The following is a 21,421-nucleotide window of genomic DNA, read 5'->3' as shown; positions in this document are numbered from 1 at the left end:
TCTTCATTGTCTTCGCTGTCCTCGCCCAATCCGGCCACAAAAGGGTGATTCAAGAGCATCTGAGCAGTCAATCTATCCATAGCTTTTGCAGCAAAGCAGCACTTCAAAAAGTCCATTGCTTTCTTTGATACCTCACTTTCATTGGGTAGTTTGAGTAGTCCATGCCCTTTACCAATGTCAGAGAGAATGTCCTCAACTTCTGAATCTGGTTTCCCATCCCATACAGACTTCCCAGTTAACATCGCAAACATAATGCAGCCAACATCCCAGACATCATCAGTAGTCTTTTGTTGTAGCCCTCTATTAACCACCATCTATGGCGACAAACACTGAATATTTCCTCTCAATTTATAAGATTTTGACATCATCATCTTCCTCATCTTCTTTTCTGCCAACCCAAAATGACCAACCTTAGCCACATACTCAGTCCCAGTACTAGCACTAGTTGAAACAATTATGATATTCTCAGGCTTTAGAGCACGGTGAACATTACTAGAGCTATGAACACAATCAAGACCTTCAAGAATATGCCTTGTATAGCACCTAATAGTAGGTTCAGGCAATCCTCTGCCACCACTTTTCTTGATCAAATCAACTAGGGTTCCGCCTGAGCCATACTTCAAGAGAATGTTATAAATGATGCGATTGCAATCGCCGGTCATGATTTCTTTCCCGAAACAACGATAGATGAAGGGACAAGCATGGAAGTTGCTAAGAACCATTGCTTCTCTTTGAAGCATAGCAGAACCAGAAACCTCTGCAGACTTCACAACCATTAGTATAGGCAAGTGGGTGAGTCTCCACTTGGGTTTCTTCAAAGTCGCCAAATAAACCGATCTGCTGCTTGATTTTCCGATGATGGGCCCTCTGAACCACAGTTTTCAATTTTTTTTAGTCGCCGTAAAACTCATTTTTTCCTACTAAAAATATGTAGTTGGTAAAAATCTTGCAAAATGTTTGGTATTAATGTTTGGCGACCAATCTTTTGTCGGTAAATATTTATTTTCAACGACGAAAAAAAGTTTTTAGTCGTCGTATAAAAATATTTGGTAACTAAAATAGTTTAGTCGCCAAATAATTAAACATTATTTTACTTTTATCTTTGGCTACAAAAATTTTGGTAGGCAAAGGTTACTTTTAGTGACTAAATTGGTTTTTTTATTTCTCTATATGTGTTGAATACACCAAAGGAAACATTCCAGTCTCTTGCTCTCACTCTCGTCGATAGCCCATCGGTCATCTTCTCTCATCGACTAACCATCGGCCACCGTCACTTAGAGCCCTTGAACTGCCACAGGTACACCGTCTGACACACTCTCGTCGATAGCCCATCGGTCATCTTCTCTCATCGACTAACCATCGGCCACCGTCACTTAGAGCCCCTGAACTGCCACAGGTACACCGTCTGACACCCATTGAATTTGATTCAGGTCTCTCTCTCTCTCTCTCTCTCTCTCTCTCTTCATCTCTCTTCTTTCTTTTATTTCCTTGTTTGAGTTTGATTTATGAGAAACGAGTAAATGGGTTATGATTTTTGTTCTACATTTAGGGTTTTTTTTTTTTTTTTTTTTGATGCAGAGGCTTTCAATGTATCTGAAACAATTTTTATTTTGTAAACGAATCAAACCATTGGGTTGAATCAAACGAATTTTTCAAAGTTTAGGCTGTAAGTAGGTTTGGCAATGGTTGTCTTCCCTATTCGACCCATCCCATAGATCAGAAATACGCCAACATCAGTTGAGCCATCTTGTAACCATAAGTTAATGTTCTTCACTGCATAATGTATACCAACTGAATAGGGGCAACACTCTGTATGGAGAAGAATTTTCACTTTTGTGTAGAACTAATATAATACTTTTGTCGTCCTCAGCTTTTGTGTAGTTCATTATTATTGATACAGAAAACTTTTGGCAATCAATAGATAATGACTGTCGTACTACATAGATCACCTTCTGTCGTGGTACATATACATCATTTGTCGGCGTACATATAGGACTTTTTGTCATGGTCCATAGAAAACTTTTGTCGTGGTACATATATCACCTTTTGTTGTGGTACAGATTACGATGCCAAATGGTAATTTCGCTTGGTAGTAAATGTATTTTTTGTATACGGAGGGCTTTGATTTTTGTATGATATATCTTGTATGGAATTATTATATATTTTAGTCTGGACAATAGTTTATTTGTATGGACTTTGATATTTAATGTTATTTATTTTTGGTATATGGATGCAGATTGTGGAATGATTGATAGTATGTATCATTTTGTTTATACACGTATTACAGGTTGTATTGTATATAAACAGGTTGTGGAGAAATTATAATTTCATGATAAAACATAATATCATGTTTTTTGCAACTAAATAATTAGTAGCTAAAAAGAAATTGGGAAAAGACATTTGGTAACTAAAAGTTTTGTAGGAAAAAAAAAAAAGACATTTGGTGACTAAAAGTTTAGTAGCCAAAAAAAAAAAAAAACATTTGGTGACTAAAAGTTTAGTAGTCAAAAGAAAATTAAACATTTGGCGACTAAAATATTTTGTAGCTAAAAACAAAAAACTAAAGGATAAAAACACTTTTGCCAACTAAAATTTTAGTAGCAAAAAATGTAGAACTTTAGGCAACCAAATATTTAGTAGCCAAAAGAGGAACTCTTTGCTGACTAAAAATTTAGTAGCCAAAGATGTGGGACTTTCGGCGACTAAATTTTTAGTAGCCAAAGATGTGGGACTTTCAGCGACTAAATTTTTAGTAGCCAAAAAAGAACTCTTTGCCGACTAAAATTTTAGTAGCTAAAAAAGTGGGACTTTAGGCGACTAAAAGTTTGGTCTCCGAAAAGGTCTAATTTAATTTAATGTCCAACCTTTTGGCGACTAAAATAATTTTAGTCGTTAATTACCTTTACTGACAATTTTTTGGCGACTACTTTTGCGACCAAACAATTTAGTCGCTAAAACCATTCAGCGACTAAAAATTAACTTTTGGCGACTAAAAATTTAGTCTCCAAAAGTGAAAATTCTTGTAGTGTCATGTACTGACTCATTAGAGATACGAGTTTTACATCAAGTCCTTTGGAAGTATATTAGTTTGTAAGTGGTACGACAGACAGAGTAGATCACTATCGCATCACTTGAGTTAATCCTTAGGCATATGCATGGGGTGCGCTGTAACAATTGTGGAGTTGGTTTCTCAAAAGAATGACAAGCGTCCAATCTGTGGCAAATTGCTGTGCAAGAAAACATCAGCATTTTTGTCTTGGACCTAAGCCTCCACACGAAAAAAATTTTAATAGTATATATAACTTGAGTACTGCACATGATTTTCTCTATACAAAAATAAAAATTAATGGTCACATTTATAAAACATTTAGTAGTGCTGATTTTATTTATCATATGATGTATCATTTATGCGTGAGCAATACTATACAAATAATTTTTTTATACAAAAATTTTATAAAGAATTATAAGGACCATTTATAGTCTCTCATTAGGAATCAAAAAGGCTATCACTATAACTCATAATTACATAAATGTCATTGTTACAATATTCTTTATAATATTTTTGTAATAAAAAATTTGTATGATTAGCATTTTCTTTATGCATTAATGAAAAATTAGTGTTAGTTTCATTAAACAAATACACTAATAATGCATAATATGACAAATAAAATTTGTTTCTTAAATATAATTCTCATAGTATTATTATTTTGATCAAACTAATGTTATACTTATTATATTTTTCTACGACATTTATTTTACCATCACATGTGTGATTATTGTATTTGTTTAATGAGTCTTATCACTTATTTATGTTAGCAATGCAATTGTGACATAAAATACGATAGATGTAAATTACTCTTGAGATTTGGATTATTATTACACGACATAAAAAATGGATCTCATCAAACTAGTATTGTCAATGCTTAAATATAGGAGTGTGTTCCCTTCATAGTTTTAGGTTTAAAATTCCTAGATGCAAAAAATTTCTTAAGACGAATCTCTATGGGGCTTTGTCTTGATTTTAATTAGAGTCCACGCTAGTGGACGGTGGGATTAATCGCTCGATTTAGTTGGTCCATTGGATTATTTGTTTGTGATTGTCTTCCCATTTATGATGAAAACACCTTAGCACCTTGCACAAATGAAAGAAGGAAACGCTGCTGTTTTCTTGCGCAACAATGCACAACTACATCCTTGTTCCGCCAATTTTAGGGATTGTTTATTTTTTTAAATCAATTTATTTATTTTTCTGAGATTAGGAAAATCAATTTAAGTTATGAAAAGTTACCAATAGGTCTTATTTTGCTTTAAATATTATCATCAAGTCATATCAAGTTTTAATGTTCTAACCAAAAAAAAAAAAAAGGTTTTAATGTGAACAATTGATTCCTATTTTTTTATAAATTATTTTTAAAAGGTTCAATTTTGTGCGTAATAGTAAATTTTATCCTTCTCATTAAAATATGAATAAAAAAATTTCAAAATATGTTAATTTATATAAATTTTATAATTAAAAATAATTTTTAATTTTTGATATTAAAAAATAAAATATAAGCAAAAACATAGGTGTAAGATTCATTAATTATCTCATGCAGTGAGAAATATATGAAGTCATCATCACCAGGGTATTATTTTTCATGATTTCATTAATAAAATTTGAATATAAAAGAATTTGATAGTTTGAATAAACGATAAATTTTATCTCATAGTTCTTTTGATCAGATAGTTAAAATTGTTTATGAAATTATTGTGCATATTAATTGAGAAGAATAAAATTGGAATAAAATATACAATTATGAAGAATTGTACCATTTGGGAACAATTAATAATAAAAAATAAGATCTAGTTTATTCATATTAAAACTTGATAGAACTTAGGGTTCGTTTAGGAAGTGGGTTGGCTTTTTGACTTTTTTGGCTATTTTAGTTTGGGACTAAAAAGCCTGGTTTGGGAAGGACTTTTGACTTTTTTGGTTTTTTGGTTTTTTTGACTTTTTGTGAGAGAAATAATATAATGATTATAGGGTTGGATGTGATGTTTTATCTTATTGAGCTAAAAAACTTATTTTGTTTTTTGTGGCTAAAATAGCCAAAAAAAGCCTGACTTTTGGCTTCCCAAACGAAGCCTAATAATGTTAATAGAACTTGATAGAAATTTTTTCTTCGAGTTATTGATCTTTGACTTGCTAATTCGGCTTCCCCTGTATTTTGATTTTCAGATTTATATTTGATAATTGGTAGTTATTATTATGCTGATAAGTGTAAACATTATTATTACTAATTCTTTTTTTGGGCTGAAAATGAGACTAATGGAATTAGGTACATCGTTAGATAAGTTACTTTGAGGAGGGTATTTTAATTATTTTTGTATTGGAATTTGTGTCACTTTTTAAGTCATCCTGGTAAGATTAAAGAATCTTTAAAATGAATTATTTCGGGTCACAAAATTAAATATGGAATTGAGTGATAATGGACAATTTGAGTTATATCGAAATATTTGTATCAACTCTCCACTTATATGTGATTTTTCATGTGATAAGTGCCATTATTTTTAAATGGAAAAGATTGAGAGTTTTAATGGGTGAGCTATCTAATGGGTGAGGTCCACCTTGTAATGTGATATGTGTCTGTATTTTTGTTTTTATTTTGTTTTGTTTTCATTTTTTCTTTTTTTCTCACGACATCATTAGAGCGTAATTTAGAACTCTATTTTAAGAGGAGTAATGTTGGAGACTCTAAAAATTTTACCAAAATTTTTACCAAAATATGGGACCTACATCATATGGGTCTGATGTGGGTCCCACACCCATGTGGGACATTTGATAAAAATTTTAAAATCTCTAACATTTTTATTTTTAGAATTATGTATCATTGCTCCTCTTAAATATAACGAGTCCAACACATTCACATAGAGTATGTGTACAAATACATGGAAGACGTAAAATAAATTTGGTGAGAAAAATTATTTTTGTTCGAAAATTGGTAAATAATTATATTTTCTTAATTTTTTTTGGTTAGGATATTTGTGTTGGTAAAAATTTGGTTTGAGCCCAATCGATAGTGATTGATCGACAGACTTAAATAAATTTTAAATAAACATAAATAAAAATCAGGGTTTGTGGTTAAGTTATATGCCTTAAACAAATTAAAGACTTCCCTAGAGGTAGTAAAAAAAAAAAAAAGAGAACAAAATAGAATATGTATTAATTCAAATAAATTGTCACTTGCCACCAATTACAAGAACTTAAACAAGAACAAAAATTGAATAAATATGACATTTGACAAAAGAAATGAGGTTGGAAAAGATAACACTTAATCTACTCCTAACAACTGTTAAGTTACTCTACTCCTAGATAAATGTCACGTTTTGTGAATGGTTGTTGATGAAATTCCGTCCTTTCTGCACCCAGCTCTCTTTTATACTTGTCTTGCTCAGCTTTCAACTTTGATCTTTCTTGATTTTTTGCCCCTCTGCATATCTATCCCATTTGTTCCTTTGATTTTGATTTCTCTCTTGATTTTCTACTGCCATCTTCCTTATTCTTTAAAAAGACACTACAAAAATTTTGATTTTTTGCGACGTCACGGTGTCGTCGCTAATACTCTTCATGTTGTCTCAAAAACGTTTTAGCGACGGCAAAAGGAGGGTCACAACAGAGGGTGTTGTAAAAAACTTTTAGCGACGGTATCATGTTGTTGCCTTTTTTTAGCGACGGTGATTGGTACTTTTGTGACGTCAATTTGCTATCGACTATAATATGTAAAAAAGTCAGACTTTTTGCGATGGCATCGTTTTACCGCCGCTAAAAACAAATTTGAGATGGCAAAAAATGCTGTCGTGAATGGTTCTTTTTATTGCGGTGGCATGCCCACTGTCACCAATGCTCCTAATATTTTTTGCGATGGTATAGTGCCGTCACAAAAAAAAAAGCAATATAATTATTAAAATTACCTGTTTTTTTGCAATGGTGTGGTGCCGTCGCAATAAATAAATAAACAAATAATTGCAATATAATTATTAAAAATATTAAAATTTACCTGTTTTTTGCGACGATGTGGTGCCGTCGCAAAAAAAGAAAAGAAAAAAGAAACTACAATAAAAATATTAAAATTACCAATATTAAATGAAAAACAATTGAAAAGAAACCAATAATTTCATAATAATATAAAAATTCCTGTATAGAAAAAACAATTTCTCCATAATAAAAATATTCTTGCATTCATCACTATGCATCAACAAAATTACCCTACTACATAATGTTCCATAATACATATATAATGTTTAAATATATAATGTTGCTCATAATTCAAAATAACATAAACCAAAATTATATGTTTCACTCATCATTCTCCATGGATAACAAAAACAAAAATTAGTCACATTCTTCACAGACATACACTCCCCAAGAAGCAAAACTCCTACTTGGGAAATATCTGAAAACAAAAAATAAATAAAATTAATGACAATATAATTATGTGTTAATATGTTAATTACAAAAAAAAACATAAAAATGTAACTACTATACAATTACAAAGATAATTAAGTAAATAATTTTGCGTAGACTGAAATCCGGCTCTAACTCCCAAACCGGGAACCCGATTCGAGTCCCATCTTCTCCCACAAGTCTCTCGTGCCTAGGCGGTCGTGTGTCCAAAGTTTTGTGCTACTCCGATGCCGTTTGGTGATTTTGGGACGTTAACACCTCGAATTCTAAGTTTTTTAAGAATGAAATTCGACTCTAACTCTCAAACCGGGAACCTGATTTGAGTCCTGTTTTCTCCTACAAGTCTCTTGTGCCTAGGCAATCGTATGTGCCAAGTTTCGTGCTACTCCAACGCCGTTTGGTGATTTTGGGGTACTAACACCTTAAATTCTAAGTTTCTTAATAAATTAGTTTGTTTCTTAAGAATGAAATCCGGCTTTAACTCTCAACTCGGGAACCTGATTTGAGTCCCGTCTTCTCCCACAAGTCTCTCGTGTCTAGGCGGTTGTGTGAACCATGTTTCGTGCTACTCCGACGCTGTTTGGTGATTTTGGGGCGTTAACACCTCAAATTCTAAGTTTCTTAAGAAACTGGTTTGCTTATAGTGAAATCCGGCCCTAACACCCAAACCGGGAACCCGATTCGAGTCTCGTCTCTCCCATAAGTCTCTCGCATCTAGGCGGTCGTGTGTACCAAGTTTCTTGCTACACCGACGCCATTTGGTGATTTTGGGGTATTAACACCTCAAATTCTAAAGTTTCTTAAGAAACTAGTTTGCTTAGAATGAAATCCGACCTTAACTCTCAAACTGGGAACTCGGGAACCCAATTCGAGTCCCGTCTTCTACCACAAGTCTCTCATGCCTAGGCGGTCGTGTGTGCCAAATTTCATGCTACTCCGACGACGTTTTGTGATTTTGGGGCGTTAACACCTCGAATTCTAAGTTTCTTAAGAAACTAGTTTGCCTAGAGTGAAATCCAACCCTAACTCCCAAACCGGGAACCCAATTTGAGTCCCGTCTTCTCCCACAAGTCTCTCGTGCCTAGGAGGTCGTTCGTGCCAAGTTTCGTGCTACTATGACACCGTTTGCTAATTTTGGGGCATTAACACCTCAAATTCAAAGTTTCTTAAGAAACTAGTTTGTCTAGAGTGAAATCCGGCCCTAACTCCCAAATGGGGAATTCAATTCGAGTCCTGTCTTCTCCCATAAGTCTCTCGTGCCTAGGCAGTTGTGTGTGCCAAGTTTCGTGCTACTTTGACACCGTTTGGTGATTTTGGGGCGTTAACACCTAAAATTCTAAGTTTCTTAAGAAACTAGTTTGTTTCTTAAGAGTGAAATCTGGCTCTATCTCCCAAACCGGGAATCCAATTCAAGTCCCGTCTTCTCCCACAAGTCTCTCGTGCCTAGGTGGTCGTGTGTGCCAAGTTTTGTGCCACTCCAAGGCCATTTGGTGATTTTGAGGCGTTAACACCTCGAATTCTAAGTTTCTTAAGAAACCAGTTTGCTTAGAGTGAAATCCAGCCCTAACTTCCAAACCGGGAACCCGATTTGAGTCCTATCTTCTCCCACAAGTCTCTTGTGTCTAGGCAGTCGTGTGTGCCAAGTTTCGTGTTTCTTCGACACTGTTTGGTGATTTTGGGGCATTAGCACCTCAAATTCTAAGTTTCTTAAGAAACTAGTTTGCTTAGAAGGAAATTCGGCCCTAACTATCAAACCGGGAACCCGATTCGAGTCCCATCTTCTCTCACAAGTCTCTTATGCCTAGGCGGTCATGTGTGCCAAATTTCATGCTACTCTGACGCCGTTTGGTGATTTTGGGACGTTAACATCTCGAATTTTAAGTTTCTTAAGAAACTAATTTGTCTAGAGTGAAATCCTACCCTAACTCCCAAACCAGGAGCCCGATTTGAGTCCCGTCTTCTCCCACAAGTCTCTCGTGCCTAGACGGTCTTATGTGCCAAGTTTTGTGCTACTCCGACGCCGTTTGCTAATTTTGGGGCATTAACACCTCAAATTCTAAGTTTCTTAAGAAACTAGTGTGCTTAGAGTGAAATCCAGCCCTAACTCCCAAACCGGGAATTCGATTTGAGTCTCAGCTTGTCCCACAAGTCTCTTGTGCTTAGGCGGTCGTGTGTGCCAAGTTTTGTGCTACTCTAATGCCGTTTGGTGATATTAGGGCATTAACACCTCAAATTCTAAGTTTCTTAAGAAACTAGTTTGCTTCTTAAGAGTGAAATTCGGCTCTAACTCCCAAATCGGGAATCTGATTCGAGTCTCGTCTTCTCCCACAAGTCTCTCGTGCCTAGGCGGTCGTGTGTGCCAAGTTTCATCCTACTCCGACGCCGTTTGGTGATTTTGGGGCATTAACACATCAAATTCTAAGTTTCTTAGGAAACTAGTTTGTTTCTTAAGAGTGAAATCCGGCTCTAACTCCCAAACCGAGAATCCGATTCGAGTCCTATCTTCTCCCACAAGTCTCTCGTGGTTAGGCGGTTGTGTGTGCCAAGTTTCATGCTACTCCGACGCCGTTTGGTGGTTTTGGAACGTTAACACCTCGATTTCGATGTTTCTTGATAAACTAGTTTGCTTAGAGTGAAATCCAACCCTAACTCTCAAACCGGGAATCCGATTCGAGTCCCGTCTTCTCCCACAAGTCTCTCGTGCCTAGGAGGTCGTTCGTGCCAAGTTTCATGCTACTCTAACGTTGTTTTGTGATTTTGGAGCATTAACACCTCAAATTCTAAGTTTCTTAAGAAACTAGTTTGTTTCTTAAGAGTGAAATCCGGCTCTAGCTTCCAAACCGGGAATCCGATTCGAGTCTCGTCTTCTCCCATAAGTCTCTTGTGCCTAGGCGGTCTTGTGTGCCAAGTTTTGTGCTACTTCGACACCGTTTGGTGATTTTGGGGCGTTAACATCTAAAATTCTAAGTTTCTTAAGAAATTAGTTTGTTTCTTAAGAGTGAAATCCGGCTCTATCTCCCAAACCGGGAATCCAATTCAAGTCCTGTCTTCTCCCACAAGTCTCTCGTACCTAGGTGGTCGTCTGTGCCAAGTTTCGTGCTACTCCAAGGCCATTTGGTGATTTTGAGGCGTTAACACCTCGAATTCTAAGTTTCTTGTTAAACTAGTTTGCCTAGAGTGAAATCCGACCCCAACTCCCAAATCGAGAAACCGATTCAAGTCTTGTTTTCTTCCACAAGTCTCTCGTGCCTAGGCGATCATGTCTACCAAGTTTCATGCTACTTTGATGCCGTTTGGTGATTTTGGGGCATTGACACCTAAAATTCTAAGTTTCTTAAGAAACTAGTTTGTTTCTTAAGAGTGAAATCCGGCTCTAACTCCTAAATCGGGAATCCGATTTGAGTCCCGTCTTCTTCTACGAGTCTCTCGTGCCTAGGCAATCGTGTGTGCCTAGTTTCATGCTACTCCGATGTCATTTGGTGATTTTGAGATGTTAACACCTCGAATTCTAAGTTTCTTGAGAAACTAGTTTGCCTAGAGTGAAATCCGGCCCTAACTCTCAAACCGGAAACCCAATTCGAGTCCCGTCTTCTCCCACAAGTCTCTCATGCGTAGGACATTGTGTGTGCCAAGTTTCGTGCTACTCCTACATTGTTTAGTGATTTTGGGGCGTTAATACCTTGAATTCTAAGTTTCTTAAGAAACTAGTTTGCCTAGAGTGCAATCTGGCCCTAACTCCCAAGCCGGGAACCCAATTTGTGTCCTGTTTTCTCCCACAAGTCTCTCGTTCTTAGGCGGTCGTGTGTGGCAAGTTTCGAGTGGAAAATCCTTTGTCTTTCTTTCTAATTATGGAATTAGCTTCTACCATTTTGGGATGTGTACAATTAATGTATGGTTATTCTTAGCTTAGAATGCAAAGATACATTTTATACATGATCTTCTGGTGGTGGTGTATATGGAGTCTCATCTCGTGCAGATTCTCTAAATACCCGATGGCCACTCGATGCATCAAGAGCCTATGACAGTCCATACATAATGTGTTAATCATATTCGAATTTATTATATATATGTTGTGTGAAAATTTAACTATCAAACAATTTAATTTATATCAAACCTGTTTGTTGGGATCCACACTCGCCCTCTGTGACACAAAGGCCATCATCTCAGCTGCTGTAAATGTGTAGAAAACTCTGCTTGCGTTTCTTTCCTTAACTCCTCCCTCAACTCATTTTTTAGCTCCGCACGAACCTGTTGGGTGATCTGAACAATAATCGATGGCTGGGGTGTTGACTGTGATGGCCCAGCATCATTTTTATACACTGCGCCCCGAGGCACAGTTCTCCCATAAGTGCGACAATATCCATGTCCGTCATGACCTATCAACTCATGGAAAATGGGATTTCTAGCCTCTAAAGTCCGGCAATCCTCAAGTAGCGTGAAAAGTGGACGATTAAACTAATCCTGTATTGAGTAAGACATACAAGTATATGTCAAATTAAGATGGTTGACACAAAAAATAAAAAATAAAATTTAAATTCAATGTTAGGTGTTTGGAAAATACCAAGGTCTGGATAACCTCAGGGTCATCTGTTCTACGTGTCATAAGCCAAACATTCATCTTATCAGTAGACTCCCCCTTGCTGGTCATCTAGATTTTTTTAGAAATATGAAAATTAAAATCCAAATAATTTTCAAATATATAAGAAAATAAAAAAAATAAAATATAAACCTCATGCCAGATCTGAACGAAAGCACTACGCCTTGTGGTATGAGGTATGTCGTGAGCTTGCCGATTTTTAGTATTCCTAGTTGCAATTTTCTGTAACAGATTTAACAAATGGCAGTTCATAAATATGATTTGTATGTTTACATATAATGCATATAACTTATTTGTATACCTTTGCATCGAGAGTACGCCAATACGCCACAAGTTCTTCCCACTGGATTGGCATAATGTGCAAAGAAACATCATTCTTTAGATTGGGATGAGAACTTCTAAGCATGAAATACTTGGATCTAGTGAATTGGATCTAGTGAAAGTTTGGGTTTATTTCAATGGCTTGGCATATCTATTGTACCAACATATATTAATAGCCAAATGTCAACTTTACAATAAAAATACAATACAACAAAACATCCATACAAATCCTCTGCTGACAAACAGAGGATAGCGGAAAATATTGCTTTGTGCTACCTCTTAATTAACAATAATGTTAGGAACACATAAATCAAAAACAAAATGGGATACTAACCTGTCACAAGAAGTGGGTTCCATATATAGGTTTCACATATGTGAGTCCCACCTTTTATGAGAGGTTTGTGTCTCATTTTGTATTTGATTTTTGTGCTAGTAGACTTCGTGAATTAAAGCCAGTTATGATTTTGGGCCAACTGTTAGCTTCTAAACAGTAATGTGCTATTTTTTTTAATTTTATTTATTTATTTATTTATTTAATGTTTAATGGCCTTTATTGGCAAAAGCCACTAAGAATTTCCAGCAACTTCATAGGATTGACATAGTATTAATGCAGTGGTAACAAATTTTAAACCATTTCTATGTCCAAATTTCTTTCTCTCTGCTTCAATATATTTTTAATATAAATTACATCAATAATGCTTAAATTTTGTTCCTTAAGTTATTTTAATTTTTATATTTTTAATTGATTCAATTTTGACGTTTAATTTTAGATTTTGTGTCAATTTAATTCAATTAATAAAGTCATTAAGGTTGTTGACAGAAAATGATCATTCTCTTCTAGCCTCCAACCATTGGATCCGCCGCCACCATTCCATTGCCTTGGCTTGGGATTGAGGTTTTATTTTTTTTCTGTTTCAGTATTTTTGTTTTGTTAGTTGTTTGATTGTGTGGCTTAGAGTCCATTAGTGGTTATTGTAAAGTTTACCCTCTCTGTGGTTGTAATATATGATTTATCTCAAACATACTCTATTGTCGATCTTTTATGATCAGCTTTGCTTTGCGTACGAGCACAAGCACGAGCACAAGCTATGCGTCTGGATATTTTCATAATTTTTTTTCCCTTTGTGGTTTTTTGTAATATTTTTACTTTTTTTGGTATAAGCTTTTTTGTTGAATGGACTCTTCTATAAGTGCCGTTTGGCTCTTTGATGGATTTTCTATTGATTAAAAAAAAAAAAGAAGTTGGTTAAGACTAACTCACTGAGTTAAGCAAATTTGTTGTTTTACTCTTAAAAACATGACACATTGCTTATTTGTGTATTTTTGACAAGAAAATGCTAACTATTAGAATTAATTTGATCAAATTGAGACAAAGTCATGAATTCATGATAAAAATCAAACCAATTAAAATTACAATCACCAAAATGACATATAGACCAAAGTATATGGATTATCCGTATAATTTTCCCTACTTTCAATTATTAGATCATACCTTGAGGTTCACATGACTCGAGATCTCACAAAATTTAATGATTGAGAGTTCATTATAACAAAGTAATTTAGAGAATATTTTTCTCCATTTCTTTACATTAACTTGTAACATATTTGTTCCCAAGGACGGAGCTACATAGGGTCTAGAGGGGGCATGTGCCCCCCTCATTTTTTGAAAATTAAGCTTTTACCTCTAATTATAAAAAGTTTTTCATTGAACTTCCTTTTAATTTTCAAATATGTTTTAAAATGTTTATATCTCATCTTTCTTTTCTCTTTCTTTTAAATAAATTCCTTATAAGTTACCATTATAAATGTTTAATTTTATCAAAGTATTCTTTTATAATTATTTCTATCTTTCTCATTTCTCTTTTGTTTTTCTCCACATCTATCATCATCATCATCATCATCATCATCATCATCTTCTTCTTCTTCTTCTTCTTTTGTGTATGCATGTTATTACATTTTAATTTGTGATTATCATTATATTTAGTAATTAAAATAGCAAATAAAAAAAGCATCAGTTAATTAAAACATATCTAAGGCCATCTCCAACGTTACATCAAATTGAGCATCAGATTTAAATTTGATGAAAAAAGTCACTTTTTCTCTCTCCAATGGTTTCACCAAACTGATATTAAATTGAGAATGGAGCAAAAGTTTCACCGAACTAAGGACCTGCGTGAGATTTCACCATTTCACTGTGCGTTTACATTGGAGGTGGCCCCACCAGACAACCGGCCGAATGTCCGACCGATTGTCCCACCGGTCGTCCTTGCTTACAAAAAATTGCATACCTGTTGTGAGTGCTTCAACTAGTACTAAAATGCTAAAAACCAGACAACTCCAAACCCATCATTACCATGGCTTTATCTTCTCACTCAGCCCCCTACACAATCCTCACCACCACTCCCTCTTCCTCCTCACATTCACTCCCAAAACTCCTTCATCTTCCCTAGCACCACTCCCTCTCTTTCCCAATCAAACCCACCACCACTCAATACACCCAAAATCTTTCTACCACCACCACCTTCCCTATCTCTGACAAATAGAGAACCCATGTCTCTTTCTTTTCTGCTTTCTTGAACAAGACCAGAGATGCCAAACCCATTTGGATTTGGTTGCAAAGAAAATTGAGAAAAAGGAAAGAAAGTTCTAAATTACAAGTCTGATATATAGTTTAATGTTGTATTCAAATCTTGCAAAAAGGGAAAAAGACACCCAATTTGTTGAATTAGGAGTTGCTGTTGTTCTTGCGGTATTTATTTAACCCACTTTTAGTGTTGAGAAACCAATTAGTTGTATGTGGAGGGGAAAAAAAAAAATTTCAGAACTCTAACCGGTCGACCGGCCGGTCATCCCACCGGACATTCCCAGTGTTTTGACGCACGTTACAGTGCAATAGTTGGAGCTATTCGTATCAGATTGAGGAAATTGCCTTTTTTTTTTTGTACTCAGATTTGGTGAAAAATTGGCTAAACCGTTGGAGATGCTCTAAGGCACATAATTTTGACATCACATTGATCTTTGGTTATTTTGTCACTAAATGAAAATTGGATTTGGTTAAGTTTTGTAATTGATACTGCTAGGATTAATGGTACTCCCCATGAATCAAAATCCTGACTCCACCATTGTTTGTTCCTCTCAGGTAAATAGGAATGGTAAAAAAACATATTTTACTTTTTATCTCTACATTGCAGCTTTAACATCATTTTTTTTTCTAAACTTCGTTTTATTGATTTGGAAAAAAAAAAAGTTACTTAAAATAACAAGCAAGAACTGCAATCTTGTGAGGTGGATGAGCACAAAGTAGCATATTTTGCCAAGTTTCTAAGAAGGTACCTAGTTTCTAAGAAGGTTTTGTGAAGTCATACAGAGCCTTAGCTTGGCTGACTTCACTAGCAATTCAACTCCACAAGGCTTTACTTGTCATCAGTTTTATAGGGATGTTAAAAAATATCAGCCAAACCATAAACAGATCTGAATTGGTCCAAATCGTAAGGTTTACTGCAGTTTTTTAAGGGAACGGTTTGGTTTTGAATCCATAAAAATTAAGAATGATTGATTACGGTTCAATTCACTGATTAAGGCTTAAAAAGAACCAAAAAACCAAACCGAACTGTTTCATATTTCTCTTAATTTTGTTAATATAGAATGTTCCACAAGGTGTTTGATCTTCTTCTTATTAACTACTTCAAACCTCAATGTCATTCAGGCATCAATAAGGCATTTTTATTCATCCTATTTACCAAATACTTTCTCTATGTACAAAAATATGTGTATAGTTTTTTCAGTAATTATATAATTTTTAAACTTGTTATATTGTTTAAAAATGCATTTTTATGGTAATTACCAGAATTTGGTTTCCATTTACAAATTTTATAAAAATTAGTTTGGACAAAATTCTAAAAATTTGAAATTTTTGGAATGCTTGTATTGGTAGAATTAATTTTTATTGAACTACATAGTCTAATTATAGTGATAAATTTTCTAGCTTTTAATCGTAGTTCTAAACTGGATCCAAATCACAGTTTGGTTTTGGTTCGATTCTAAAGGTGTCATAGTTTGCCTTGATTCCTAAATTTCTAAAATAGTAAGAACTAGTTTGATTTTTGAACCATCAACAGGCAGTTCTAAAGTTAGGATATCAGGTTTTTGAAGGGAAAAATGGGTACTTAAAACCTTGGCTAAGCATGTAGTTGGATTAATAAATGCGTTGCTAAGTGCAAAACTTGCAATAACCACATAACCAAATGAATGAAATTTAATAATAACTTAAACTGTAGTTTCAAAACATAAGTTTGGGAATCTGTGCTATCCAATCGTAGCCAATATGTATTTGGGTGGTGATGTGTAAATTCACGAAAGATATTATTTGGTTGAGTTTTTAAGATCTATTTTTTGAAAAAAATAAATTTAATGTAGTTTGATGATTTTTTATGGGATTTTTATTGATAAGTTCAATTTAGAAGTGTTTTAACTCAAGAAGTCCATGAATGAATTTTTTAACCCATTTAGTCCCATGTATGTATAATTTTATTCCATAAAGTCCATTTTCTTGATTTACACTATTTTCTTGGACACTTATGCCCTTATATTTAATTTTGATAGCCTTATAAATATTTTTTCAATGATTAGCAATTTAACGATGTGAACATTCATATTTTAAAATTCATATTTGTAGGAATGTAAATTAGCCCGTGGGCGGCCCGAAACCCATCGGCAAGCCAGGGCGGGCCCAGCCCGTTGACAATGTGAATATTCACATTGACATGTTAAAATTCACATTAATAGGAGTGTAAAATTGGCTCCCGTCCCGTGGCGGCGCGAAACCCGCCTGCGGCCCATGGGCGGCCCGGGGCGGGCCCGGTCCGGCCCGTTGACAATGTGAATATTTACATTGACATATTAACATTCACATTGATAAGAGTATAAAATTGGGCCGCGACCCATGGACGGCCAAAAGCCCGCCCGCAGTCCGGGGTGGGCCCGGCCTGGCCCAGCCCGTTGACAATGTAAATATTCACATTGACATGTTAACATTCACATTGATAGGAGTGTAAAATTAGCACGCGCCTCGTAGCTGCCCGAAACCCGCCCACGGCCCGTGGGCGGGCTTGGCCCGGCCTGTTGACAATGTGAATGTTCACATTGACATGTTAACATTCACATTGATAAGAGTATAAAACTAGACAGCAGCCTAGGGTAGGCCCGACTCGGCCCGACCTGACCCGTTGACAATGTGAATATTCACATTGACATGTTAACATTCACATTAATAGGAGTGTAAAATTGGCCCCCGTCTCGTGGCGACCCGAAACCCGCCAGCGGCCCATGGGCGGCCTGGGGCGGGCCCGGTCCGGCCCGTTGACAATGTGAATATTCACATTGACATGTTAACATTCACATTGATAAGAGTATAAAATTGGCTCGCGGCCCATGGACGGCCAAGAGCCCGCCCGCGGCCCGGGGCGGGCCCGGCTAGAGTGGGCGGCCCGAAGCCCAACCGCAGCCCGAGGCGGGCTTGGCCCGACCCGTGACAATGTGAATATTCACATTGACATGTTAACATGCACATTGATAGGAGTGTAAAATTAGCCCGCGCCCCGTGGCTGCCCGAAACCCGTTCACGGCCCGTGGGCGGCCCGGGGCGGGCCCGGCCCGGCCTGTTGACAATGTAAATATTCACATTGACATGTTAACATTCACATTGATAAGAGTGTAAAATTGGCCCGTGACCCATGGGCAGCCCGAAGCCCGACCTCGGGCCGGGGCAGACCCGGCCCGTTGGCAATGTGAATATTCACATTGATATGTTAACATTCACATTAATAGGAGTGTAAAATTGGTCCGCAGCCCGTGGGCGGCCCGAAGCCCGATCGCAACCCGAGGCGGGCTTGGCCCAACCCGTGACAATGTGAATATTCACATTAACATGTTAACATTAACATTGATAGGAGTGTAAAACTTGTCCGCTGCCCGAAGCTCGCCCGCGGTCCGGGCCTACCCGGACCCAAACCCGGGCCACCCCGGGCCGCCCACGGGCTTCGGGCCGCCCATGGAACGCGAGTCAATTTTACACTCTTATCAATGTGAATGTTAACATGTCAATGTGAATATTCACATTGTCAACAGGCCGGGTTGGGCCCGCCTCGGGCCGCCTACGGGCCGTGGGCATGTTTCGAGCAGCCACGGGGCACGGGCTAATGTTACACTCTTATCAATGTGAATGTTAACATGTCAATGTGAATATTCACGTTGTCAACGGGCCGGGCTCACGTCGGCCTGGGGCCGGGCATCGGGCTGCCTACGGGTCACGGGCTAATTTTACACTCTTATCAATGTTAATGTTAATGTTAATATGTCAATGTGAATATTCACATTGTCAACGAGCCGGGCCGGGCCCGCCCTGGGCAGTAGGCGGGCTTCGGGCCGTCCACGGGCCACGGGCCAATTTTACACTCCTATCAATGTGAATATTAATATGTCAATGTGAATATTCACATTGTCAACGGGCCGGACCGGGCTAGCCCCGGGCTGCCCATGGGACGCGAGTCAATTTTACACTCTTATCAATGTGAATATTAATATGTCAATGTGAATATTCACATTGTCAACAGGCTGGGTCGGGCCCGCCCCAGGCCGCCCACGGGCCGTGGCCTAGTTTCGGGCAGCCACGGGGCGCGGGCTAATTTTATACTCTTATCAATGTGAATGTTAACATGTCAATGTGAATATTCGCATTATCAACGGGTCGGGCCGGGCCCGCCCGGGGCAGCCCACGAGCCGCGGGCGAGTTTTGGGCCGGCCACAGGCCGCGGGCTAATTTTACAATCCTATCAATGTGAATGTTAATATGTCAATGTTAATATTCACATTGTCAATGGGCCGGGCCGGGCCGGGACCGCCCCGACCAAGGCCCGGGCCCGGGCTTCGGGCTGCCCACGGGTCATGGGCCAATTGTACACTCTTGCCAATGTTAATGTTAATTTTAATATGTCAATGTGAATATTTATATTGTGAACGGGCCGGCCCGGGCCCGCCCCGGGCGACGGGCTGGTTTCGGGCTGTCCATGGGCCGCAGGCCAATTTTATACTCCTATCAATATGAATGTTAACTTGTCAAAGTGAATATTCATATTATCATTGGGCCGGGTCGGGCCTGTTTTTTAGCTTGTGGGCTGGCCTGGCCCGACTCGAATTTTTCCCGGCACCCACGAGGATCGACATGAGTCGGGCCCCTACACATTGACGATATAAACATTTACATTAACGGTGTGAACATTCACATTAAGGGTATTTTGGTAATTATGTCACCCATAGGACTTATTGAAACATAAGAAAATAATGTGAACTAAATGGAACATAAGTAGATGAAAAGGGTATTTTGGTCTTCTTATCTCAAATTGGACCTAATGGAATAGTCAAAAAGAATATGGGTTGGATGGAATAAAGCTCTTAGAAAATGGATTTATCAAAAAAGCTCCCATTTTTTATTTTTATTTTAAATAATCATTATCTTCATATAGTTCTTTTTTGGTGAGAGGTTTACTCTTTATGAAATAATTTAGTGAGAAATCCATTTGTTTGTTTTGAATGACTTTTTGTTTCAAATTTTACTCCTTAATTTATTTGTTGACTTTTTGACTATCTATTCAAATTTATATCTATCTTTTCAAATTATTTTCTATCTGTTCAAATTTATATTTATCTGTTCAATTTTCTTGATTATCTGTTCAATTTTTTCCTTATCTGTTTAAATATTTATCAAAATTTTATTATCTGTTCAATTTTTTTCCTTGTCTGTTCAAATTCTTGTCCTAATTTTTTAATTTTATCTATTAAAATAGCAATTCAATTAATTAGAGGGATTTAGTCAATGCTCCATCATAATAAATATTAATGCATTAAGGACAATCACAAAAAGTTTTTCTTAAAAAATTCAACATATACCACTATTATCAAAATATTAAACTTTAAAATAATATAACTTTTAATCTATATGTCGATTTTTAATAAAATTAATATTTTTAAAATAATCTCATCAAAATCTATCAAATAACATTCATGTTGACTATGAAATTCTTAAATAAAAAAATTAAAATAAAAATTTATTACTGTCGAAATTGATGTAAACAGTAACATGTTATTCTGTTTGACAGCAACATATCATAATAACATGTTACTCTGGTTTACAGTAATATATTACTTTGATAATATTATCCCAAAAAAAAAAAAAACATATTTTATTTTGTCATTACTCAGTTATGCACCTCCTCCTTAAGGGGTTTATGAAGCAAAATAAATTGGATTGTCCTTTTAACCAAATAAGGGTCCAATAGAGGGTTTTGGCTAAATTTTTTATTTTTTTTATCTGTTCAAATAGATCTAATCTGTAGTATATTCAATAGATCAGATCGAGGAGGAATGACACATGAAACTCGTTGGCGATGAGGAATCGATGTTATATACTCGTCGGCGACAACGTTTGAGACGGTGGATATGGAGGTGGAGGATGGAGAATGCTAGCGATGGACGCGGAGGAGAGAGAGACGATGTTTTTTAGGGTTTGGGAACAATATATATGTATATATATATATATATATATGGATAGTTTGGTCATTTACAGAAACTTGTCTTTATGGACAGAGCATTTTAAAGTGTGGATTTATAGATAAAGAAAATTTAAAATTGGATTCATGGATTGAGAACCCTAAATAAAATAAAATTACTTCTAATATTTTTATGAAAAAAAACTGATAAGTCTTATTTTGTTTTCAAGATTACTATTGAGTTCTATCAAATTTTAATATGAACAATTAAGTCATATTTGTGATAAAATATTCCGTAAAGATTCATTATGAGTAATTTTACTTGCACCATGAAATGAAATGGACTCTTTACATCCATTTTCTTTTTACACTTTTTCTATAAATCATTTTTTTCTCATTACACTTGTCATAATACCAAATTTATCCTTATCTTTCCAAACTCAAACCCTAGCCTCCACCCTTAACCACCATTGTTGCCGCTCTAACAACAAACGTCGGCGACCACCCTTCTTGCTA

At 36.4% G+C, this 21,421-nt stretch overlaps 1 protein-coding gene across 1 annotated transcript; it reads right to left on the bottom strand.

The window, feature by feature from the left end:
• Positions 1-314: 314 nt before the first annotated feature.
• LOC145812971 (mitogen-activated protein kinase kinase kinase 20-like) lies at positions 315-776 on the bottom strand. Its single transcript, XM_082908227.1, has one exon. The coding sequence runs from the start codon at positions 774-776 to the stop codon at positions 315-317; it is 462 nt and encodes a 153-aa protein (XP_082764353.1).
• Positions 777-21,421: the final 20,645 nt, after the last annotated feature.

The sequence above is a fragment of the Camellia sinensis genome, chromosome 15 (genome assembly GCF_055761805.1).
Source record: "Camellia sinensis isolate YWXY chromosome 15, ASM5576180v1, whole genome shotgun sequence".
In the NCBI taxonomy this organism is placed as follows: Eukaryota; Viridiplantae; Streptophyta; class Magnoliopsida; order Ericales; family Theaceae; genus Camellia; species Camellia sinensis.
Note: the sequence above shows the minus strand (reverse complement) of the source record. Positions and strands in the feature narration are given on the sequence as shown.